Raw genomic sequence first — 26,340 nt, forward strand, 5'->3', positions numbered from 1 at the left:
TGTTAGGCATTGGGCTGATCTAGGAAGACTGGCTTTGTGGGAGGAAGGGAGGGATGGAGGGAGAGATCTTATCAGGCGGGTACATGATGCTGTCCTACTGACACAGAGAACAGTGGGGTCAAGGGTCAGCCTCCTCGAGCCTCGCAGCACACCCAACTGTATGTACAACATAGACATCCCTCTGACCTTCCACCTCCATCCTCTCCCTCCTTCCTTCCCTCCCTCCTCTTTCAAACAACTCTTCTATACCCTCCTATGACTGTTTAATGACCCCTGTGCTTCATGTGACAGGACACACACGCAGGATAATGGGTCACATTGAGAATGTCCCATTCAGTCTGTCAACAGTAGTTCATATATTCATATCCAGTAGCGTCAGAATTCTTTTTTAATAATGGTGTTGACATCACTTCCCCCTGAAACCTCAACAGGCGGAGACTGTGGATCTGAACACAGACTCATGCTCTCATGCACGCTCTAGATTGGTCCGCTTGTTCCGTCCAACCCCCACCTCATCTTCATAGTTCTCCGCCTCGTTGATCTCTGCTTCTTAGTCTCTCTGGACAACAACACTCTAGAGCACTGAGTGTCCATTCCCTTGGTCTCTCTGGACAACAACACTCTAGAGCACTGAGTGTCCATTACCTTGGTCTCTCTGGACAACAACACTCTAGAGCACTGAGTGTCCATTCCCTTGGTCTCTCTGGACAACAACACTCTAGAGCACTGAGTGTCCATTCCCTTGGTCTCTCTGGACAACAACACTCTAGAGCACTGAGTGTCCATTCCCTTGGTCTCTCTGGACAACAACTCTAGAGTACTGAGTGTCCATTACCTTGGTCTCTCTGGACAACAACACTCTAGAGCACTGAGTGTCCATTACCTTGGTCTCTCTGGACAACAACACTCTAGAGCACTGAGTGTCCATTACCTTGGTCTCTCTGGACAACAACACTCTAGAGCACTGAGTGTCCATTCCCTTGGTCTCTCTGGACAACAACACTCTAGAGCACTGAGTGTCCATTCCCTTGGTCTCTCTGGACAACAACACTCTAGAGCACTGAGTGTCCATTACCTTGGTCTCTCTGGACAACAACACTCTAGAGCACTGAGTGTCCATTCCCTTGGTCTCTCTGGACAACAACACTCTAGAGCACTGAGTGTCCATTACCTTGGTCTCTCTGGACAACAACACTCTAGAGCACTGAGTGTCCATTCCCTTGGTCTCTCTGGACAACAACACTCTAGAGCACTGAGTGTCCATTCCCTTGGTCTCTCTGGACAACAAGAAGGCTGTACAATGGTACTTGCAATACTATTAGTAATACTAAATAGTTGGGACGTTCCCTTGGGGCTGAATCCTAAATTGCGATTTACACTCAACTCAAACCTTCATATAAATCATGCATCAATATCAAAACAAGATTTGGGGAGAGGGATCGGTTCTGTATTTGCGTCTCAATATAGGATTTGGCCTCTGGCAACAGGAGACATTGAAATGATTAATGAATATTAATTCATCCAATAGGAGACCAGAAACAGCCTCCATGACTCCAGATGAGACCTTGAAGAGAGAGAGCTTAGCATCACTTAACACTCATGACTGTAGGGTGTGTGTGTGTGTGTACGTGTTTCTCCAGCCTGCTATTAGCACAGTAATGAGTCACCTCTGAACGGTTCCCACTCCAACATCCCAGAGCCCCCCTGGGGGAACTCACGTGGCTGATGAGATTATCTTGGTCCTCGGGGTAAAGGCTGAAGACGGGTGAAATGTGTGTTTGAAGTATTCTTGTTCTCTGCAGAGCTGTGTGATTTCCTGAAGGAAGGGTGAGATGGACTGTATCATTTCACCTCTGGTAGCGCCACTGCAGGAGGAAAAGTCACCATGTTTATTCCTCACACATACCAGCCTCTGGGTTGTAGATGCTTTTATACATGTTTAATTCAACCACATTCACTTTGTTGTTACCAAATAAACCAGTTTTGTCCCCCAGGCAGGTGGAAAAATATTTACAACTGTTTCTATACATTACACAGTAGTGATTAAGGATCGGGTGATCGGGTCAAGTGGATATTTGTGATTAAGATCCAGGTCAACAGGTAAACTACACTATGAAAGGACCTGTGATCCACCGGCAATGCGTACTTAGCTAGTAACAAGAGGACAAGCAACGTAGACAAGTAAAAACAGGAGAATGAAAATGAACGGTTGATTTTTTCCCCTACTATTGGCATCTGTGATACAGTAGTTCTTCCTGTAGCAACGACAGTAGTTCTTCCTGTAGCAACGACAGTAGTTCTTCCTGTAGCAACGACAGTAGTTCTTCCTGTAGCAACGACAGTAGTTCTTCCTGTAGCAACGACAGTAGTTCTTCCTGTAGCAACGACAGTAGTTCTTCCTGTAGTAACGACAGTAGTTCTTCCTGTAGCAACGACAGTAGTTCTTCCTGTAGCAACGACAGTAGTTCTTCCTGTAGTAACGACAGTAGTACTTCCTGTAGTTCTTCCTGTAGTTCTTCCTGTAGTAACGACAGTCGATTTCATAGCGCTTTGAGAACACTGGAGAAACATTTTCAAATCCACCCATAAGGATTGTCATATCTACAATATGGGGGATTGGAGGATTGGAAAACATGTCCTACTAAACGTACATTGAGAGGAATTTGGTGTAAAAAAAAAATGTGTACAAAACAAATTTAAAAAAAAGACTTGGGCACAAAACAGATAGTATACAGTAACATGACCTTCTCATGTCTGATAGGTCACTAGATGGATGGAAACACAGATGTGTGTGTGCGCGCGCGCGCATGTACACACACACACACTGACTTTTTTTTTTTAAACGCAACATGCAAATATTTCTACGATTTTACTGAGTTGCAGTTAATTTAAGGTAATCAGTCAATTGAAATATATTCATTAGGCCCTACTCTATGGATTTCACATGACTGGGCAGGGGCACAGCCATGGGTGGGCCTGGCTTGCAAGTGGGTGGGCCTATGCCCTCCCAGGCCCAGCCAGTCAGAATGAGTTCCCCCCCCCCCAAAAAAATGGCTTCATTACAGACAGAAATACTCCCCAGCTGTCCCGGTAGCTAGTCTCAGAAGATCACGCAGGTGAAGAAGCCGGAAGTGGAAGTCCTGGACTGGCGTGGTTACACATGGTCTGAGGTTGTGAGGCCGGTTGGATATATTGCCAAAATCTCTAAAACAACATTGGAGGTGGCTTATGGTAGAGAAATTAACATTCAATTCTCTGGCAGCAGCTCTGGTGGACATTCCTGCTGTCAGCATGCCAATTGCACGCTCCCTCAAAACTTGACACATCTGTGGCATTGTGTTCTGTGACAAAACTGCACATTTTAGAGTGGCCTTTTATTGTCCCCAGCACAAGGTTCACCTATGTAATGATCATGCTGTTTACTCAGCTTCATGATATGCCACACCTGTCAAGTGGATGGATTATCTTTGCAATGGAGAAATACTAATGAAACCAAAATCTTTACATGTAGTGTTATATATATATATATAATTCCCAGTTGCAGTAGGAGAATTCTGTCCAGAAGTTCATCAGTTCCAGTCCCACACAAAAACAAAAGTGAATACCATCCCATCTCCAAGCAGACAATAGAATTCCAATTGGAATGCCGAGTGGGCGCCTGATTTTACTCCTTTAGAGGGAACAATAGTGAGATCTGATTGGCTCCCAGTGATGGGGAAAGGCACTCTCATTGGTCAATGTCTCTGTCCAGCTCACATCTCCCGTCGATTGGGCCGCTCGTCCTGTCCAACCCCCACCTCCTTGTCTTCGTAGTTGTCCTCCTCGTTGATCTCTCCTTTCCTGTGTTCTCCCTCCTTCTCTGCTGGGACCTCTTGCTCTTTCACTTCATCCTGCAGCAGAACAAACACAGTCACCAGGTGGGTAAGACCATAGACAGGATGTGGAGTGGAGCAATGTTCTACACTAGAGCAGCCAAATATGTATACATGACTCTAGGAACTGCCACCGATGGAACGTTCTAGAGCAGTAAGGTGAGAACATGGAATACAGGCCACACAGGCAGATCATTTCAGAACATTGAGGCAAGTATGGTGGACCGGTGACAGAGTGACCATTGTGGAGCAGTGTCAGATCATTCACTAGTGTTTAGATGGGGGGGCCACACACACACACACACACACACACACCCCCAGAATGAGCTTGGGGGGGTAACCAGACACCCCCAGAATGAGCTTGGGGGGGTAACCAGACACCCCCAGAATGAGCTTGGGGGGTAACCAGACACCCCCAGAATGAGCGTGGGGGGGTAACCAGACACCCCCAGAATGAGCTTGGGGGGTAACCAGACACCCCCAGAATGAGCTTGGGGGGTTAACCAGACACCCCCAGATACCCTGAAGAAAGTGAAAGTGTGTTTAATTGGCCAAACCCACAGTCGTTTTCCCACTCAGGGTTCCACGTACAATATTCCATAGTGTTCTAGACTCACGTGTTCTCCGTTCTCCTCGTTGTATGGCTCCTCCTCCTCCTCCCTCTTCTGCCTCCCGGCCAAATCCTCCTGAACCTAACAGGGTTAATCACCATCAGACCTTCTCCCTCTGTTTAGACCTGTGTGTGTGTAGTGTAGTGTGTGTGTGTGTGTAGTGTAGTGTAATGTGTGTAGTGTAGTGTAATGTGTGTAGTGTGTGTGTGTGTGTGTGTGTAGTGTAGTGTGTGTGTAGTGTGTGTGTGGGTGTAGTGTAGTGTAGTGTAGTGTGTGTGCGTGTGTAGTGTAGTGTGTGTGTAGTGTGGGTGTGTATAGTGTGTGTAGTGTAATGTGTGTAGTGTAGTGTGTGTGTAGTGTGTGTGTGTAGTGTAGTGTAGTGTGTGTGTGTAGTGTAGTGTGTGTGTAATGTAGTGTGTGTGTAGTGTAGTGTGTGTGTGTGTGTCTGTGGGTGTGTGTGTGTAGTGTGTGTAGTGTAGTGTGTCTGTGGGTGTGTGTAGTGTCTGTGGGTGTGTGTAGTGTGTGTGTAGTGTAGTGTGTGTGTGTGTGTGTGTGTGTGTAGTGTAGTGTGTGTGTAGTGTGTGTAGTGTAGTGTGTGTGTCTGTGTGTGTGTGTGGGTGTGTATAGTGTAGTGTGTATAGTGTAGTGTGTCTGTAGTGTCTGTGGGTGTGTGTAGTGTGTGTGTAGTGTAGTGTGTGTAGTGTAGTGTGTGTGTGTGTAGTGTAGTGTGTGTGTGTGTGTGTAGTGTAGTGTAGTGTGTGTGTGTGTAGTGTAGTGTGTGTGTGTGGTGGTGTGTGTGTGTGTGTGTAGTGTGTGTGTGTAGTGTAGTGTGTAGGTGTAGTGTAGTGTAGTGTGTCTGTGTAGTGTAGTGTAGTGTGTCTGTGTGTGTGTGTAGTGTGTGTGTAGTGTGTGTGTGTGTGTGTGTACCTCGTCCTCCGGATACAGCTCATCCAGGTTGTCTTCCTGCTGGTCGGGGTTTACCGCCATCTGTAAACATAGAAACCATGACAACTGTTACCATGGCAAGGTCACTGGAGCAACTTTTAGCCGTTGTATGTGTCAGGCTAAGTTTGTCATCGTCACATCTCAGACTATTTCTAACGGTCGTCTCCTTCCTTTCTCTCCCTCCCTCTCTCCCCTACCCCCCCTCCCTCCCTCCTCTCACCACCAGTTCCTCGTCTATGGCTGGGTGGTTGGGGAGCGTGTCTGCCTCCTCTTCCTCCCTATGCTGAAGATGCTGCTCCTCTGCCACGTCAAACTCATCCTCTCCCTGGTTATTAGGGTCATCCTCTGGGTCCACCTCCCTCTCTACTGCCCCCTGCAGGACGGGAGGGACGGAGAGAGAGTATCAGTGTGTTGCGTGTCAAACTGTGCATATCACACTTCAGATAGGAGTGGGTCTTTCTGGTTTACTATCCGCACGCACGCACGCACGCACGCACGCACGCACGCACGCACGCACGCAGAGAAAAAACACTAGACCAACACCCAAGGGACTGTGGCTATGGTAGAGGCTGATGTTTGTGTCAGGCAGGGAAAGAGGGGTTTAAAGTCCTCCAGTACTATAATTCACCAGGGAAAGAGGGGTTTAAAGTCCTCCAGTACTATAATTCACTAGGGAAAGAGGGGTTTAAAGTCCTCCAGTACTATACACTCTCACCAGGGAAAGAGGGGTTTAAAGTCCTCCAGTACTATAATTCACTAGGGAAAGAGGGGTTTAAAGTCCTCCAGTACTATAATTCACTAGGGAAAGAGGGGTTTAAAGTCCTCCAGTACTATAATTCACTAGGGAAAGAGGGGTTTAAAGTCCTCCAGTACTATAATTCACTAGGGAAAGAGGGGTTTAAAGTCCTCCAGTACTATAATTCACTAGGGAAAGAGGGGTTTAAAGTCCTCCAGTACTATAATTCACTACATCACCAGGGAAAGAGGGGTTTAAAGTCCTCCAGTACTATAATTCACTAGGGAAAGAGGGGTTTAAAGTCCTCCAGTACTATAATTCACCAGGGAAAGAGGGGTTTAAAGTCCTCCAGTACTATAATTCACTAGGGAAAGAGGGGTTTAAAGTCCTCCAGTACTATAATTCACCAGGGAAAGAGGGGTTTAAAGTCCTCCAGTACTATAATTCACTACATCACTAGGGAAAGAGGGGTTTAAAGTCCTCCAGTACTATAATTCACCAGGGAAAGAGGGGTTTAAAGTCCTCCAGTACTATAATTCACTACATCACTAGGGAAAGAGGGGTTTAAAGTCCTCCAGTACTATAATTCACTACATCACCAGGGAAAGAGGGGTTTAAAGTCCTCCAGTACTATAATTCACCAGGGAAAGAGGGGTTTAAAGTCCTCCAGTACTATAATTCACTAGGGAAAGAGGGGTTTAAAGTCCTCCAGTACTATAATTCACTAGGGAAAGAGGGGTTTAAAGTCCTCCAGTACTATAATTCACTAGGGAAAGAGGGGTTTAAAGTCCTCCAGTACTATAATTCACTACATCACTAGGGAAAGAGGGGTTTAAAGTCCTCCAGTACTATAATTCACTACATCACTAGGGAAAGAGGGGTTTAAAGTCCTCCAGTACTATAATTCACTAGGGAAAGAGGGGTTTAAAGTCCTCCAGTACTATAATTCACCAGGGAAAGAGGGGTTTAAAGTCCTCCAGTACTATAATTCACTAGGGAAAGAGGGGTTTAAAGTCCTCCAGTACTATAATTCACTACATCACTAGGGAAAGAGGGGTTTAAAGTCCTCCAGTACTATAATTCACTACATCACTAGGGAAAGAGGGGTTTAAAGTCCTCCAGTACTATAATTCACTAGGGAAAGAGGGGTTTAAAGTCCTCCAGTACTATAATTCACTAGGGAAAGAGGGGTTTAAAGTCCTCCAGTACTATAATTCACTAGGGAAAGAGGGGTTTAAAGTCCTCCAGTACTATAATTCACTAGGGAAAGAGGGGTTTAAAGTCCTCCAGTACTATAATTCACCAGGGAAAGAGGGGTTTAAAGTCCTCCAGTACTATAATTCACTACATCACTAGGGAAAGAGGGGTTTAAAGTCCTCCAGTACTATAATTCACTACATCACCAGGGAAAGAGGGGTTTAAAGTCCTCCAGTACTATAATTCACTAGGGAAAGAGGGGTTTAAAGTCCTCCAGTACTATAATTCACTAGGGAAAGAGGGGTTTAAAGTCCTCCAGTACTATAATTCACTAGGGAAAGAGGGGTTTAAAGTCCTCCAGTACTATAATTCACCAGGGAAAGAGGGGTTTAAAGTCCTCCAGTACTATAATTCACTACATCACTAGGGAAAGAGGGGTTTAAAGTCCTCCAGTACTATAATTCACCAGGGAAAGAGGGGTTTAAAGTCCTCCAGTACTATAATTCACTAGGGAAAGAGGGGTTTAAAGTCCTCCAGTACTATAATTCACTAGGGAAAGAGGGGTTTAAAGTCCTCCAGTACTATAATTCACCAGGGAAAGAGGGGTTTAAAGTCCTCCAGTACTATAATTCACTAGGGAAAGAGGGGTTTAAAGTCCTCCAGTACTATAATTCACTAGGGAAAGAGGGGTTTAAAGTCCTCCAGTACTATAATTCACCAGGGAAAGAGGGGTTTAAAGTCCTCCAGTACTATAATTCACTAGGGAAAGAGGGGTTTAAAGTCCTCCAGTACTATAATTCACTACATCACTAGGGAAAGAGGGGTTTAAAGTCCTCCAGTACTATAATTCACTAGGGAAAGAGGGGTTTAAAGTCCTCCAGTACTATAATTCACCAGGGAAAGAGGGGTTTAAAGTCCTCCAGTACTATAATTCACTAGGGAAAGAGGGGTTTAAAGTCCTCCAGTACTATAATTCACCAGGGAAAGAGGGGTTTAAAGTCCTCCAGTACTATAATTCACCAGGGAAAGAGGGGTTTAAAGTCCTCCAGTACTATAATTCACTAGGGAAAGAGGGGTTTAAAGTCCTCCAGTACTATAATTCACCAGGGAAAGAGGGGTTTAAAGTCCTCCAGTACTATAATTCACCAGGGAAAGAGGGGTTTAAAGTCCTCCAGTACTATAATTCACTAGGGAAAGAGGGGTTTAAAGTCCTCCAGTACTATAATTCACTACATCACTAACTCTGGTTTCAGGACTTCTTAGAAAGACGTAGTCAATTCAATCATTTTACATAGAGGAGGCAGGTAGCCTAGTGGTTAGAGCGTAGAGGAGGCAGGTAGCCTAGTGGTTAGAGCGTAGAGGAGGCAGGTAGCCTAGTGGTTAGAGCGTAGAGGAGGCAGGTAGCCTAGTGGTTAGAGCGTAGAGGAGGCAGGTAGCCTAGTGGTTAGAGTGTAGTGGAGGCAGGTAGCCTAGTGGTTAGAGCGTTGGGCCAGTAACTGAAAGGTTGCTGGATCGAATCCCCAAGCTGACAAGGTAAAAATCTGTCGTTCTCTGATGTCAGAGACAAAAGAGTGAAAACTACAGTTGAAACTGGGATCACAGATTCACATCAGACCATATGACTGTCCGTGGATCAGAGAATGTTAGGTGATCTAGAAACCCATCTCACCTCCTGTAGTTGTGGTACTCGGTGTTCCTCTTCATCTTGCTCCTCATCTTGCTCCATGTGAGGGTCCCTCTCTGTACACACCGCAAGCCAACAGTCAGCCAGGTAAACAGCCAGGTAAACAGCCAGGTAAGCATGTAACATATTCAGACCCCTTGACTTTTTCCACATTTTGTTACGTTACAGCATTATTATAAAATTGATTAAATTCTACCCACAATACCCCATAATGACAAAGAATAAAATGGTTTTTAGATTTTTTTTGCAAATTTACATCAAAATAAAATAATGAAATATGACATTTACATAAGTATTCAGACCCTTTACTCAGTACTGTGTTGAAGCATATTTGGCAGTGATTACAGCCTCAAGTCTTCTTGGGTATGACGCTACAAGCTTGGCACACTTGTATTTGGGGAGCTTCTCCCATTCTTCTCTGTAGATCCTCTCAAGCTCTGTCAGGTTGGATGGGGAGCATCGCGGCACAGCTATTTTCAGGCCTCTCCAGAGATGTTTGATCAGGTTCAAGTCAAGGCTCTGGCTGGGCCACTCAAGAACATTCTGAGACTTGTCCTGAAGCCATTCCTGCGTTGTCTTGGCTGTGTGCTTAGGGTCGTTGTCCTGTTGGAAGGTGAACCTTCGCCCACAGTCTGAGGTCCTGAGTGCTCTGGAGCAGGTTTTCATCAAGGATCTCTGTACTTTGCTCCGTTCATTTTTCCCTTGATCCTGACTAGTCTCCCAGTCTCTGCCGCTGAAAAACATCCCCACAGCATGATGCTGCCACCACCATGCTTCACCGTAGGGATGGTGCCAGGTTTCCTCCAGAAGTGACGCTTGGCATTCAGGCCAAAGACTTCAAATCTTGGTTTCATCAGACCAGTGAATCTTGTTTCTCATGATCTGAGAGTCCTTTAGGTGCCTTTTGGCAAATTCCAAGCGGGCTGTTATGTACCTTTTACTGAGGAGTGGCTTCTGTCTGGCCACTCTACCATAAAGGCCTGATTGGTGGAGTGTGCAGAGATGGTTGTCCTTCTGGAAGGTTCTCAGAGGAATTCTGTCAGAGTGACCATTGGGTTCTTTGACACATCCCTAACCAAGGCCCTTCTCACCTGATTGCTCAGTTTGGCTGGGCGGCCAGCTCTAGGAAGAGTCTTCTTCCATTTAAGAATGATGGAGGCCACTGTGTTCTTGGGAACCTTCAATGCGGCAGAAATGTTTTGATACTCTTCCCCAGATCTGTGCCTCGACAAAATCCTGTCTCGGAGCTCTACCGACAATTCCTTCGACCTCATGGCTTGGTTTTTGCTCTGACATGCACTGTCAACTGTGGGACCTTATATATACAGGTGTGTGCCTTTTCCAAATCATGTCCAATCAATTGAATTTACTACACGTGGACTCCAATCAAGTTATAGAAACATCTCAAGGATGATCAATGGAAACAGGATGCACCTGAGATCAATTTACCGTCTCATAGCAAAGGGTCTGAATACTCATGTTTTAAATTTTTAATAAATGAGCAAACATTTGTAAAAACCTGTTTTCGCTTTGTCATTATGGGGTATTGTGTGTATATTTCTGCTGATTTTCTTTTTTTTAATCGAATCCATTTCAGAATAAGGGCAGGGGTCTGAATACTTTCAGAATACACTGTATGCAATCACACTTGTCAAGGCCTTATTTCAGACACATTCATAGAAAAAAACATCCATTGTGTGTAAATGTCAATATCGGTCTCCCTCTTTAAAATGGTTCCAGAATCCAGACAGAAAATGTTTGGTGAGTTCGATTGATTTTCTCACCTTCGTCATCATCAATATGAGGTTCTTCATCACCTTGGACGATGTCATTGTCCATGTTGTCATAGTTACTCTTCTTCCTGAACAACATAATATTACAACACAATGTAACACCATTCCATGGGCATGTTGTGGGGTCAAATTCTTTTCAATAAGTCATTGATGAATTGTATTGAATTGAACTGAGACCTCGTCGTGACCTCTACATAACCTTTGAACTCTGACCTGATCTGCTCCTCCTTCAGTAGTTGTTCCCGACGGTCCGCCTCTCGATGCTGCTCTTCCTCTCTCTCGTGCTGAGCTCGCAGACGCTGCTCTCTCTCCCTCTGCACTCTCATTCTCTGGGCCAGCAGGGCCTCCTGGCGCAGCTGGAGTTCCCTCGTCCTCTGGGTCCTCTCAGCCTCCAGGCGCTGCTGCTCCTGCTGCTGCTCGTAGGCAGACTTCACCCGCTCCACCTGGGGCTGGGCCACGTGGGCCTCCTGCTGGAGGTGGGTCTCAGGGATGTGGTGGATGTCATTTTGTGGATCCTGGGGAAACCAGACAGACGTTGAGACAACAGGTTCTAATGCTGTTTTAAAGAGCTTGTATTAAGCCGTTCTAACTGGTTCTAAAGTGGTTCTTACCTGTTGTGGTTGGCGTCTCTGATGGTCCAGAGCGTTGTCGTCTGGCTGGTCTTGTTCCGCCTCCAACCTCTCGTCTTCCTGTGGTTGTTCAGATTCCTCCTCTAGCTTCTGGGGCTGCCCCGCCTGCTCCATCTCCTCCTCCGCCAGCTCTCTCCTCCTCTCTGCCTCCCCCTCTGCATCCCCATATCCCTCTTTCTCAGCATGGTGGGACTGGGCAGGCTGAGACTGGAACTCTGGCTTGCCCACTTCCTCTTCCTGCAGATGCAACTGCTTATTAGAAGAACAGAGTGTGTTAGAGGATGAGAGTGTATGGTAGTGTATGGTAGTGTGTGTTTGTATGTGTGAGACAGTGTACCCTGGATTGTGTGTCCCCATGGTCTTCCTCATGGGTGTGTGATTCTACGTGGGGCTCAGCGAATAAGGCAGCTGACTGTGGTGAGGGTGGGCCCTGTTCTTGGGGCTCGGCCAATACAGCAGCTGGCTGGGCCTGTTGGTGGGCGGGGTTTTGATCATGTTGACGGCTGGGCATTCTGATCAGGGTCTCTTTGAGATGCTTAAACTCATCCACCTGGACCTGAGGAGAGACCATCAGACAACCTTCAGACAACCTTCAGACAACCATAAGGAAACAGTGAGGCCAGGACATGCAAACAACCAAGTCAGAATTATTGAAGGGCACTTGCAAACTTGCATTAGCAAAGGTTAGCCTAAGGTTAGAAGTGCGTTAGGAAGCAGCGTAGCTGGACCAGGAAGACTGCCAGAAGAGCAGGGGTCAGAGGTTGAGAAAGAGGTTACCGTGCGAGGGGGGCAGGCAGGCAGCAGACATGCAGAACGACAGCCCACCTACAGATGGCAGGACATCGGAGCAAAGGACCATTAGGCCAGTCCACATCACCCCCCCTTTCCAGAATTAGTGGTACAGTCCTTTATCCCCTTTGTACATCAAATGGACTGGACCAGTTAAGCCTCAGCACCCAGTTTATCACAGACTCCATGCCTTTTCTGACAGCCAAAGCTGTAGAACTCTTACATTCTTTCCTCTCTCTCCCTCCAATCTCCCTCCAGATTAGTTTCAGAATGCTTTTGATGTGCCGCTCAAGCTCACACACCCCAACCACCTGACACCCATCCTCCCAAACACACACACACACACACACCGTAGTGAACCAAACCACCTGACACCCATCCTCCCAAACACACACACACACCGTAGTGAACCAAACCACATGACACCCATCCTCCCAAACACACACACACACACACACACCGTGGTGAACCAAACCACCTGACACCCATCCTCCCAAACACACACACACACACCGTGGTGAACCAACCACCTGACACCCATCCTCCAACACACACACACACACACACACACACACACACCGTAGTGAACCAACCACCTGACACCCATCCTCCAACACACACACACACCGTGGTGAACCAACCACCTGACACCCATCCTCCAACACACACACACACACACACCGTAGTGAACCAAACCACCTGACACCCATCCTCCCAAACACACACACACACACACACACCGTAGTGAACCAACCACCTGACACCCATCCTCCAACACACACACACACACCGTGGTGAACCAACCACCTGACACCCATCCTCCAACACACACACACACACACACCGTAGTGAACCAAACCACCTGACACCCATCCTCCCAAACACACACACACACACACACACACACACACACACACACACACACACACACACACACACACACACACACACACACACACACACACACACACACACACACACACACACCCCGTAGTGAACCAACCACCTGACACCGCCCCACACACACACACACACACACACACACACACACACACACACACACACACCCCGTAGTGAACCAACCACCTGACACCGCCCCAACACACACACACACACACCCCGTAGTGAACCAAACCACCTGACACCGCCCCAACACACACACACACACACACACACACACTGCCGCTCTGAGAGAGTCATGACTTCCTGTCCTTCACCAGGATGGTCCCTAGACAGCATGTCAGAAACCAGGCTGGCCCCTAGACAGCATGTCAGAAACCAGGCTGGCCCCTAGACAGCATGTCAGAAACCAGGCTGGCCCCTAGACAGCATGTCAGAAACCAGGCTGGCCCCTAGACAGCATGTCAGAAACCAGGCTGGCCCCTAGACAGCATGTCAGAAACCAGGCTGGCCCCTAGACAGCATGTCAGAAACCAGGCTGGCCCCTAGACAGCATGTTAGAAACCAGGCTGGCCCCTAGACAGCATGTTAGAAACCAGGCTGGCCCCTAGACAGCATGTTAGAAACCAGGCTGGTCCCTAGACAGCATGTCAGAAACCAGGCTGGCCCCTAGACAGCATGTCAGAAACCAGGCTGGCCCCTAGACAGCATGTTAGAAACCAGGCTGGCCCCTAGACAGCATGTTAGAAACCAGGCTGGCCCCTAGACAGCATGTCAGAAACCAGGCTGGCCCCTAGACAGCATGTCAGAAACCAGGCTGGTCCCTAGACAGCATGTCAGAAACCAGGCTGGCCCCTAGACAGCATGTTAGAAACCAGGCTGGTCCCTAGACAGCATGTTAGAAACCAGGCTGGCCCCTAGACAGCATGTTAGAAACCAGGCTGGCCCCTAGACAGCATGTCAGAAACCAGGATGGTCCCTAGACAGCATGTTAGAAACACCAGGCTGGCCCCTAGACAGCATGTTAGAAACCAGGCTGGCCCCTAGACAGCATGTTAGAAACCAGGATGGTCCCTAGACAGCATGTTAGAAACCAGGCTGGCCCCTAGACAGCATGTTAGAAACCAGGCTGGTCCCTAGACAGCATGTTAGAAACCAGGCTGGCCCCTAGACAGCATGTTAGAAACCAGGATAGTCCCTAGACAGCATGTTAGAAACCAGGATGGTCCCTAGACAGCATGTTAGAAACACCAGGCTGGCCCCTAGACAGCATGTTAGAAACCAGGCTGGCCCCTAGACAGCATGTTAGAAACCAGGATAGTCCCTAGACAGCATGGTAGAAACCAGGATGGTCCCTAGACAGCATGTTAGAAACCAGGATGGTCCCTAGACAGCATGTTAGAAACCAGGATGGTCCCTAGACAGCATGTTAGAAACCAGGCTGGCCCCTAGACAGCATGTTAGAAACCAGGATAGTCCCTAGACAGCATGTTAGAAACCAGGCTGGCCCCTAGACAGCATGTTAGAAACCAGGCTGGCCCCTAGACAGCATGTTAGAAACCAGGCTGGCCCCTAGACAGCATGTCAGAAACCAGGCTGGCCCCTAGACAGCATGTTAGAAACCAGGCTGGCCCCTAGACAGCATGTTAGAAACCAGGCTGGCCCCTAGACAGCATGTTAGAAACCAGGATGGTCCCTAGACAGCATGTTAGAAACCAGGATAGTCCCTAGACAGCATGTTAGAAACCAGGCTGGCCCCTAGACAGCATGTCAGAAACCAGGCTGGCCCCTAGACAGCATGTTAGAAACCAGGCTGGCCCCTAGACAGCATGTTAGAAACCAGGCTGGCCCCTAGACAGCATGTTAGAAACCAGGATGGTCCCTAGACAGCATGTTAGAAACCAGGATGGTCCCTAGACAGCATGTTAGAAAGAACAGTCAGTGTCTCCCCCTACCTGAGCTGAGACCAGCGCACTCTTGTGGTCCTCTAGCGTCAGTGCAAGCTGATCATGGGCATCCTTCAAGTCCTTATGTACTATCTGTAATAATAATAATAATAATAATAATAATAATAATAATATAGTAAGATAAAAATACATGGTGATGGATCGTCCTAGCTTTCCAATGACCTTAAGATTGCTTTTTCCTTATTCAATATCGACACATTTACAGAAACAATTCCAGGTTGTACTCAGACCAAGCTCTCGTATTCCCAGGACTCACCCGTGCATCCTGCAACTGGACATGGATGTCCTGGTGAGCTTTCCTCAGCTGCTTATTCTCCTCTCTCAGATTATACACATTCTCTACAGTAATTACATAAAGATATACACCATATTTATTACAATGTTATTATGTCACACCTTCTCAACTCCAAACTGCAACACTGCTCCAAGTCAGGAGAGGGAGACAAAGACCTAGTATTCACTCCTTGTCTGTCTGTCTGTCTGTCTGGCTCTGGCTGTCTGTCTCTGTCTCTGGCTGGCTGGCTCTGGCTGGCTGGCTCTGGGTGGCTGGCTCTGGGTGGCTGGCTCTGGGTGGCTGGCTCTGGGTGGCTGGCTGTCTCTGGCTGGCTGTCTCTGGCTGGCTGGCTGTCTCTGGCTGGCTGGCTGGCTGGCTGTCTCTGGCTGGCTGGCTGGCTGGCTGTCTCTGGCTGGCTGGCTGGCTGGCTGTCTCTGGCTGGCTGGCTGGCTGGCTGTCTCTGGCTGGCTGGCTGGCTGTCTCTGGCTGGCTGGCTGTCTCTGGCTGGCTGGCTGTCTCTGGCTGGCTGGCTGTCTCTGGCTGGCTGGCTGGGTGGTTGTCTCTGGCTGGCTGGCTGGGTGGCTGTCTCTGGCTGGCTGGCTGGGTGGCTGTCTCTGGCTGGCTGGCTGGGTGGCTGTCTCTGGCTGGCTAGCTGGCTGTCTCTGGCTGGCTGGGTGGCTGTCTCTGGCTGGCTGGGTGGCTGTCTCTGGCTGGCTGGGTGGCTGTCTCTGGCTGGCTGGGTGGCTGTCTCTGGCTGGCTGTCTCTGGCTGGCTGGGTGGCTGTCTCTGGCTGGCTGGGTGGCTGTCTCTGGCTGGCTGGGTGGCTGTCTCTGGCTGGCTGGGTGGCTGTCTCTGGCTGGCTGGGTGGCTGTCTCTGGCTGGCTGGCTGTTTCTGGCTGGCTGGCTCTGGGTGGCTGGCTCTGGGTGGCTGGCTCTGGGTGGCTGGCTGGCTGGCTCTGGGTGGCTGGCTGGCTGGCTCTGGGTGGCTGGCTGGCTGGCTGGCTGGCTGGCTCTGGGTGGCTGGCTGGCTGGCTCTGGGTGGCTGGCTGGCTGGCTCTGGGTGGCTGGCTGGGTGGCTCTGGGTGGCTGGCTGGGTGGCTCTGGGTGGCTGGCTGGGTGGCTCTGGGTGGCTGGCTGGCTGGCTCTAGGTGGCTGGCTGGCTGGCTCTAGGTGGCTGGCTGGCTGGCTCTAGGTGGCTGGCTGGCTGGCTCTAGGTGGCTGGCTGGCTGGCTCTCCTTGGCTGGCTGGCTCTCCTTGGCTGGCTGGCTCCGGGTTGCTGTGGGTGGCTGGCTGGCTCTGAACGGATGCCTGGATGGCTCTGAATGGCTGGCTGGCTGGCTCTGAACGGCTGACTGGCTGGCTGGCTCTGAACGGCTGGCTGGCTGGCTGGCTCTGAACGGCTGGCTGGCTGGCTGGCTCTGAACGGCCGGCTGGCTGGCTGGCTCTGAACGGCCGGCTGGCTGGCTGGCTCTGAACGGCTGGCTGGCTGGCTCTGAACGGCTGGCTGGCTGGCTCTGAACGGCTGGCTCTGAACGGCTGGCTGGCTCTGAACGGCTGGCTGGCTCTGAACGGCTGGCTGGCTGGCTGTGAACGGCTGGCTGGCTGGCTGTGAACGGCTGGCTGGCTGGCTGTGAACGGCTGGCTGGCTGGCTGTGAACGGCTGGCTGGCTGACTGGCTCTGAACGGCTGGCTGGCTGACTGGCTCTGAACGGCTGACTGGCTCTGAACGGCTGGCTGGCTGGCTCTGAACGGCTGGCTCTGAACGGCTGGCTCTGAACGGCTGACTGGCTGGCTGGCTCTGAACGGCTGACTGGCTGGCTGGCTCTGAACGGCTGGCTGGCTGGCTGGCTCTGAACGGCTGGCTGGCTGGCTGGCTCTGAACGGCTGGCTGGCTCTGAACGGCTGGCTGGCTGGCTCTGAACGGCTGGCTGGCTGGCTGGCTGACTGGCTGGCTGACTGGCTGGCTATGGGTCTGTCCGTGGGTCTGTCTGTGTGTCTGTGGGTGGGTCCGTCCGTCGCCGTCTGTGGGTGGGTGGGTCTGTCCGTCCATCCCAGTCCGTGAGTGGGTCCGTCCGCGTGTGGGTGCACCTTTGAGCTTGGAGACTTCCATCTCTTTGGTCTGCTGTAGCTTGTCGAAGCGGTCCTTGTGTTCGTCCAAGGCCTTGCCGTGGTCGTCTCCCTGAATCTGATGCTGCTCCTGCAGGTCCTCGTGCTGCTTCTTCAGGTCCTCGTGCTGCTTCTAAAACAACAAGGACAGAGGGTGGGTCAGTGTGTGTGTGGGTCAGTGTGTGTGTGTGTGTGTGTGTGTGTGTGTGTGTGTTTACTTACCTTCAGCATCTGGTGCTGCCCATGTAAAGCATTGAATTTGTTGCTGGAGTCCTGCTGTTTAACAAACAAAAAAACGACAAACATTTACAATCCCCGTCTCTACTCATCCTTTAACATTACATTATCAATAACCCCAGCCACACTCCCCTCAGACGCATGTCAGCCCACAGCAGGAAGTGACATCAGTGCTGCTGACCTAATAAAACCATTAGACTACAACTGTTTCTCAGTCTGGACAGGTGTTGGCAGTCAGACAGAATCATTTAACAGTCCTACTAAAACAGATGGGCACATAATGCTGACTTTAACAGCATCTCATTCTGTCATTAGTACCAGAGCTGAGGACTAAAGCCTACCTTCTCCTTGTTCAGTGACTGTTGGGTTTCAAGTTTATACACCAGATAATCTGTTGGAGACAGGAGGGGAAGATATGATGGAATCACCAGGCTTGTAAAGAGTGTATAATTGAGGATTGATGTACTTCATGTAGTAATTTAGACAGTATTGGCTGCTCTCTCTCACCCTCTTTGGCCTTCTTGTGCTCCACACGTTCCTTCTGCAGAGACTTCTCTAGCCGCGAGCGATGCTCATACACCACTGAGAAACAGAGAGAAAAGAGAGAGAGGAGGATGAGGGAAAGGGAGAGAAGAGAGAAAAGAGGATGAGGGAAAGAGAGAAAAGAGAGAGGAGGAGGATGAGGGAAAGAGAGAGAAAAGAGAGAGGAGGAGGATGAGGGAGAGAGAAAACATAGAGGAGGAGGATGAGGGAAAGAGAGAGAAAACAGAGAGGAGGAGGATGAGGGAAAGAGAGAGAAAACAGAGAGGAGGAGGATGAGGGAAAGAGAGAGAAAACAGAGAGGAGGAGGATGAGGGAAAGAGAGAAAACAGAGAGGAGGAGGATGAGGGAAAGAGAGAAAACAGAGAGGAGGAGGATGAGGGAAAGAGAGAACAGAGAGGAGGAGGATGAGGGAAAGAGAGAAAACAGAGAGGAGGATGAGGGAAAGAGAGAGAAAACAGAGAGGAGGATGAGGGAAAGAGAGAAAACAGAGTTACTGTGAGGGGATGTTCTCACGGGGCCATCTGGACTGGAAGCTAAACAGAAAGCTGTTTATGATACAAACATTTAGACTTAACACACACACGGATAATTATAGGCTTTGAACAAGCAAACAGATCCTTTGCTGTGTGTGTGTACTGTACGTGTGTGTGTACGAATGTGTGAGGGTGTTCTGTATTGGTTCAGAGTGTGTAATCTGGCATTGCCATTCGCTGAATGATGGTCAGGTGTGATAGTCCACAGTCCCTGAGATTGACCTCTCACCTTTACCTATCCCCACCTCTTCTCAAATCCCAAAGTGGGTAAAGTTAGTAATAGTTTTACAAGCAGAATGACACGGTTGGTAGGAGAAGCTTTATTTCCAAAAAGTTAAGAAAAACCATTAGTCTTTGTCTATAAGAGAAAGAGTGTTTCTCCAGACTTTAAAAGGGGTAGAGTGACATCGTGAGAACCAAAGGCAAACAGCCAACCCAACACATCATCCGTATCATACAACCTGGAAAATCATAGCAGAACAGAAGTGTCAGAGAGCCTTTGCCGTCGTCAGAGAGCCTTTTGCCGTCGTCAGAGAGCCTTTTGCCGTCGTCAGAGAGCCTTTTGCCGTCGTCAGAGAGCCTTTTGCCGTCGTCAGAGAGCCTTTTGCCGTCGTCAGAGAGCCTTTTGCCGTCGTCAGAGAGCCTTTTGCCGTCGTCAGAGAGCCCTTGCCGTCGTCAGAGAGCCCTTGCCGTCGTCAGAGAGCCCTTGCCGTCGTCAGAGAGCCCTTGCCGTCGTCAGAGAGCCCTTGCCGTCGTCAGAGAGCCTTTTGCCGTCGTCAGAGAGCCCTTTTGCCGTCGTCAGAGAGCCCTTGCCGTCGTCAGAGAGCCCTTGCCGTCGTCAGAGAGCCCTTGCCGTCGTCAGAGAGCCCTTGCAGTCGTCAGAGAGCCCTTGCCGTCGTCAGAGAGCCTTTGCCGTCGTCAGAGAGCCTTTGCCATCACTTTACTACAGTAGGTAGCTTAACAAAGGCCTATTGTACATGCATTCAACATCACAGGTTTAAAGTATGCATTTATTACACATTGCAACAGTGCTAGTAACTCCCTTTAACACTAAGGCTAAATTCCACAACATATATTCTGGGTAAGCTACATCTCATTACCATTATCGCACTGATTTGGACACAAGGGGAGTGGAAGCAATAAGGTGGAAGGAAGCCTACCTGTACTTCCACCTGTCCACTTCTCAGATTAGTGTGGGTGAAGGAAAGGAAATGAGGAAAGGAAGAAACGTTAGACTATTGAGAGCTACCCATAGACTGGGACCATACCTTTACCAGGGACCAAGACATGAGAGAGTGGTCTGAGCTGTACAGCTCCACTGTGTTCATTTCTCAGTGCCAGTGATCTCTTTTAGATTAGGCCATGCATCTCTCTCAGTCAAGACAGTCGGGGCCTGATAGATTAGGTGAGGGGAAGTCAGGACAAAGACAAACTGAAGCAAAAACACACAACACTGGGAGACAGAAGAGAGGTAGAGAGAAGGGGAGAGGTAGAGAGGCTGAGGGAGGAAAGTAAAGGGGCAAGGCAGGATGGAGAAGGAAGGAGGCATTGAATCAATTTTAGAACAGTGTTCAAACCCAGAGAAGCCCCTGTTGTACCAGGAACAAACCCAGAGAAGCCCCTGTTGTACCAGGAACAAACCCAGAGAAGCCCCTGTTGTACCAGGAACAAACCCAGAGAAGCCCCTGTTGTACCAGGAACAAACCCAGAGAAGCCCCTGTTGTACCAGGAACAAACCCAGAGAAGCCCCTGTTGTACCAGGAACAAACCCAGAGAAGCCCCTGTTGTACCAGGAACAAACCCAGAGAAGCCCCTGTTGTACCAGGAACAAACCCAGAGAAGCCCCTGTTGTACCAGGAACAAACCCAGAGAAGCCCCTGTTGTACCAGGAACAAACCCAGAGAAGCCCCTGTTGTACCAGGAACAAACCCAGAGAAGCCCCTGTTGTACCAGGAACAAACCCAGAGAAGCCCCTGTTGTACCAGGAACAAACCCAGAGAAGCCCCTGTTGTACCAGGAACAAACCCAGAGAAGCCCCTGTTGTACCAGGAACAAACCCAGAGAAGCCCCTGTTGTACCAGGAACAAACCCAGAGAAGCCCCTGTTGTACCAGGAACAAACAACCGTGTGTCCCAGGTCTCAAGCTCGAAAAAAAGGACCCATCCCATAACCCCACCATGGGGCAGTCTGTTCACATCAGCAAACCATTCGCACACACAACGCCATACTGCCATCTGCCCAGTACAGTTGAAACTGGTATTAATCCGTGAAGAGCACACTTCTCCAGCGTGCCAGTGGCCATCGAAGGGGAGCATTTGCCCACTGAAGTCGGTTAGGTCACCAAACTGCAGTCAGGTCAAAATCCACAGTTTCATCAGCTGTCTGGGTGGCTGGTCTCAGACGATCCCGCAGGTGAAGAAGCCGCATGTGGAGGTCCTAGGCTGGCGTGGTTAGATGTGGTCTGTGGTCGTGAGGCCGGTTGGACGTACTATCAAATTCTATAAAACGACGTTGGAGGCGGCTTATAGTAGAGAAATTGACATTCAATTCTCTGGCAACACCTCTGGAGCACATTCCTACAGTCAACATGCCAATTGCGCACTCCCCCAAAACTTCAATCTGCGGTATTGTGTTGTGTGACAAAACTGTTCATTTTAGATCTGCCTTTTATTGCCCCCCAGCACAAGGTGCACCTGTGTAATGATTAGAGGTCGATTAATGGTCGATTAATTAGGGCCAATTTCACATTTTCATAACAATTGGTAATCGGTATTTTTGGCCACCGATTTGCCGATTTCTTTTTTTTACACCTTTATTTAACTAGGCAAGTCAGATTAAGAACACATTCTTATTTTCAATGACGGCCTAGGAACAGGGGTTAACTGCCTTGTTCAGGGGGGATTCGGGGATTCGTTTTTGCAACCTTCGGGTTAATAGTCCAACGCTCTAAACACCTGCCTTACATTGCACTCCACAAGGAGCCTGTGTGGCAGGCTGACTACCTGTTACGCGAGGGCAGCAAGAAGCGAAGGTAAGTTGCTAGCTAGCATTAAACCTATCTTATAAAAAACGATCAATCTTAACATAATCACTAGTTAACCACACATGGTTGATGATATTACTAGTTTATCTAGCGTGTCCTGCTTGCATATAATCGATGTGGTGTCTGTTAATTTCTCATCGAATCACAGCCTACTTCGACAAACGGGTGATGATTTAACAAGCGTATTTGCGAAAAAGGACTGTCGTTGCACCAATGTACCTAACCATAAACATCAATGCCTTTTTTTTTTTAAATCAATACACAAGTATATATTTTTAAACCTGCATATTTAGTTAATATTGCCTGCTAACATGAAATTGTGTCACTGCTCTTGCGTTCATTGCCTGGCTCGTTGCGAACTAATTTGCCAGAATTGTACATAATTATGACATACAATTGAAGGTTGTGCAATGTAACAGGAATATTTAGACTTAGGGATGCCACCCGTTAGATAAAATACGGAACAGTTCCGTATTTCACTGAAAGAAAAAAAACGTTTTGTTTTCGAGATGATAGTTTCCAGATTCGACCATATTAATGACCTAAGGCTCGTATTTCTGTGTGTTATTATGTTATAATTAAGTCTATGATTTGATAGAGCAGTCTGACTGAGCGGTGGTAGGCACCAGCAGGCTCGTAAGCATTCATTCAAACAGAACTTTAATGCGTTTTGCCAGCAGCTCTTTGCAATGCGTTGCACTGTTTATGACTTCAAGCCTGTCAACTCCCAAGATTAGGCTGGTGTAACCGATGTGAAATGGCTAGCTAGTTAGCCGGGTGCGCGCTAATAGCGTTTCAAACGTCACTCGCTCTGAGACTTGGAGTAGTTGTTCCCCTTGCTCTGCATGGGTAACGCTGCTTCGAGGGTCACTGTTGTCGATGTGTTCCTGGTTCGAGCCCAGGTAGGAGCGAGGAGAGGGACGGAAGCTATACTGTTACACTGGCAATACTAAAGTGCCTATAAGAACATCCAATAGTCAAAGGTATATGAAATACAAATCGTATAGAGAGAAATAGTCCTATAATAACTACAACCTAAAACTTCTTACCTGGGAATATTGAAGACTCATGTTAAAAGGAACCACCAGCTTTCATATGTTCTCATGTTCTGAGCAAGGAACTTAAACGTTAGCTTTCTTACATGGCACATATTGCACTTTTACTTTCTTCTCCAACACTTTGTTTTTGCATTATTTAAACCAAATTGAACATGTTTCATTATTTATTTGAGGCTAAATTGATTTTATTGATGTATTATATTAAGTTAAAATAAGTGTTCATTCAGTATTGTTGTAATTGTCATTACAAAAAAAAATTCAATAACAAAAAAATATAATTTAATAATAAAAAATCCTAAAATATTATAATAATAATACTTTTTTTTACAAAAAATAAAATAAATATTGCCTGATTAATTGGTATCGGCCTTTTTTGGTCCTCCAATAATCGGCATCGGCGTTGAAAAAGCATAATCGGTCGACCTCTAGTAATGCTGTTTAATCAGCTTCTTGATATGCCAAACCTGTCAGGTGGATGGATTATCTTGGCAAATGAGAAATGCTCACTAACAGGGATGTAAACAAATTTGTGGATTTTTGTTGTTGTTGAGAAATATGCATATGGAACATTTCTGGGATCTTTTATTTCCGCTCATGAAACACGCTATATGTTGCATTTACATTTTTGTTCAGTGTATTTGACTGATAAATCTCTTTGATTGCAACTTAGACTTCTCACTTCAATGCAGTTATTGTAAATTGCTCTGCATGAGACTGTCTGCTAACTCTAGTAGAGAACATTTAAATCCTACTGAGTGGAACTCGGCCACCAGAGTCGTTGGCAGAGTGAAGGCCAGTAAAAGTCTTAGTAATGTATGGCAGTTAACAGCTGCTCTGTTGTCAAAAGGGGAAAATGTGAATCGATATTCCCCCACAGGCTGTGTAACAGTCCATCTCTAAATATAGGTCACATTAATGCTATCAACAGTGGAGAGTAGATATTGAATGACAGTGAGGGGAACAAAAGCATCGCTCCACAACAATGTGAGTAGGCTGAAGTGAGTTACCTCAGACAGAATTTGAGTGAAGCACTATCCAATCCATTTCAAGTGGGTCCATTTATTTACTGTCCATCTGGGCATACATTACATTTAAAACATGGAACAACCATGTGTGTAGCCTAACCTAGGTGATGAAACAAAGTATATCAAAATTGAAGTGTCCGTTTTGAACTAATCTAGAAAGAACAATTGTACAACCAAACATAAAATGTGTGGTTTCGTTATCTAAATGCCAGGACCTACATAGAGAAAGCAGCAGCCTGGTGACCTGTCTGACAGGTGATGTTTCCAGAGGAGCAGAGCATGCCTCCAGACACCGAGGCCACCAGAAATCCTTTATCAAGAAAGGACATTCCACGGGACTCGACCAAACTCCAAATAACCTCTTAGTTGCCGGTATCATGCTTGGCTAAAGGCTAAGTGTGGGATGATATGCGCTAAACTCAAATTCAACCCAGTAAACTGAGCCAGAAAATGCAAAATAAACCACCGCGGTGACAGTCACGATTTCGACACTCACAACGTTGTTTAAAAAAAAACGGATGCACTTGTTTATTTTAATAAAAATCAGATCTCGCTAAAGAAATATGCCAAGAAAGTCATAAAAGTACAAAATACAAGTCACATTCGAAGTCCTCCCTCTCGCCTTTATTTCTTCAAACCTCTTTTCCCCCAAAATGTATTTACCTTGAAGCTGCGCGGAGAGCGACTCTTGATGCTGCTGGTACTTGACAGCCATCGCCTCTGTTCTCTTCAGCTGATTGTGCATCTCATAAGATATCATCCCTCCATAAATCATTCCGAAAACCACCGCGATGAGAAGGAGAGACTGGAAGATTCTCCGCTGCCTCCGAGAACACACTCCGTTCCCCATGGTTGAATCGTCGGGTCACTTCTGTGCAAACTTCGTCTAAACTTTCTACTACTAACTACTTCAATCCCCTTCTCACCTCAGTCGTCCCCAAGCATCATTAAACAGAGGGAGCAGAAACACTTTAGAGTTGGGGGAAGTTTAGTGAAGATGTTGGATTCATTTTGGCCCACAAAAACGAAGGAATCCCAGTTTGTTTTTACTTTTCCTTGGATTTCCGTTTGACAACACTACAGACAGCAAACTCTCTCCGATATTTCATGAGAAGCAGAATTTGTCATTGTGCTTAATGTAGAAGCAATGGCTCACTCTATTCGGAAACAAACCCAGACCGGATGTAACAGATTCCCATTGCAACGCGTTCAGATTTTCTCCATCCCTGTAATATAAATCAAAATCCCGATATTTACGAGGCCTACAAAAACACTTTTAATTGTAGTTATGTGTCACCTACGCAGCGCAGCTTCCATCCAACAGCAAATAGGAAGGAAGTCCTTCCCCAATGAAATCCCCAACTCCCCGCCCCCAGCGGAACGGACTCTTCTCATTGGACACGTCGGGGTTCGGTCTAGCGCCGTGAGGAACGTGTGGGCGGGGGGACGGAGGACATGAACACAGAGTTTCTAAACCCCGAGGCGCAACATCGCTATTGTTTCCGGGAATGCTTTACGAAACAGACCAGGCCGGGCTTTTGAGATGTCAGATGAGAGAAGTGAAAAACTATTCCTTAGTTATTCATTTTCTCGAAATATAAAAAGCAGAATCTAGATTCGATACAATGTCTTAAGTAGTTGAACATGTTCTTACTCCAACCTCGAGAAAGTGACAAACTGACACGTTTTCATTTTCGTCAAAAACAACTTTTATATCGAAGGAATGCCTTTGAGTTGACAACCTTTACATGTGCAGTTCTGTGTGAGACGACCGATCGACCCGAAGACACTGGCCCCCATGACATTGCATACATGCGCGATCGGGGATTTCTATTGGAGAAGCAGTTTTAGCCTATCTTCACACTGTACTGTCTTTGATGTGAGAAAAGGTAGTACAGTACATTTTAGAAACTCTGAGCTCGTTCCCTCGCGTCTAAAAGGCGTGGTGCCCTCATCTCGACTCAACGACGCCCATCAAACACGCCGTAGCATTGGGACATAAATCACATCCGGCAGTGATTGGGAGTCCCATAGGGCGGTGCACAATTGGACCAGCGTCGTCCGGGTTTGGCCGTCATTCTCAATAATAATTTGTTTGTCCTTAACTGACTTGCCTAGTTAAATAAAGGTTACATTTATAACTTTTTTTTAAAGCATACTGAATGACGTAGAATATTTAAATGACAAAATGCACATGATATATTGCAGAGAATGTGCATTCCATTGAACCTAACCATGAACTCATCAAATGTATAGAAGGTATAGGACGACTTGAAGGATTTAGAAGCCGTTTGTAAACCATATTTATAGTTTATAGATATTTAAATGACTATCTGTAATACATATTTCCTGAAACTGTGTGCCTGCTATATACTGCACACAATACTACATCATGTTT

At 47.6% G+C, this 26,340-nt stretch overlaps 1 protein-coding gene across 4 annotated transcripts; it reads right to left on the minus strand.

The window, feature by feature from the left end:
* Window positions 1-1,913: 1,913 nt before the first annotated feature.
* Window positions 1,914-25,407, minus strand: LOC106613247 (Golgi integral membrane protein 4). 4 transcript variants are annotated; one of them, XM_014215321.3, is made up of 16 exons: window positions 24,606-25,407; window positions 18,248-18,322; window positions 18,082-18,131; window positions 17,726-17,776; window positions 17,486-17,636; window positions 15,380-15,462; window positions 15,112-15,195; window positions 11,805-12,023; window positions 11,450-11,716; window positions 11,052-11,353; window positions 10,830-10,906; window positions 9,031-9,101; window positions 5,649-5,801; window positions 5,411-5,470; window positions 4,490-4,564; window positions 1,914-3,890 (listed from the first exon to the last, which is right to left on the minus strand). In XM_014215321.3, exons 1-16 carry the CDS (start codon window positions 24,790-24,792, stop codon window positions 3,753-3,755), a joined length of 2,043 nt encoding a protein of 680 aa, XP_014070796.1. In that variant the 5' UTR covers window positions 24,793-25,407; the 3' UTR covers window positions 1,914-3,752. The 4 variants fall into 4 exon arrangements, with proteins under 4 accessions (XP_014070796.1, XP_014070797.1, XP_014070795.1 ...); XM_014215322.3 differs by having other exon boundaries at window positions 11,450-11,704; window positions 17,726-17,779; XM_014215320.3 differs by having other exon boundaries at window positions 17,726-17,779.
* Window positions 25,408-26,340: the final 933 nt, after the last annotated feature.

The sequence above is a fragment of the Salmo salar genome, chromosome 09 (assembly GCF_965601325.2).
Source record: "Salmo salar chromosome 09, fSalSal1, whole genome shotgun sequence".
Taxonomy (NCBI): domain Eukaryota; kingdom Metazoa; phylum Chordata; class Actinopteri; order Salmoniformes; family Salmonidae; genus Salmo; species Salmo salar.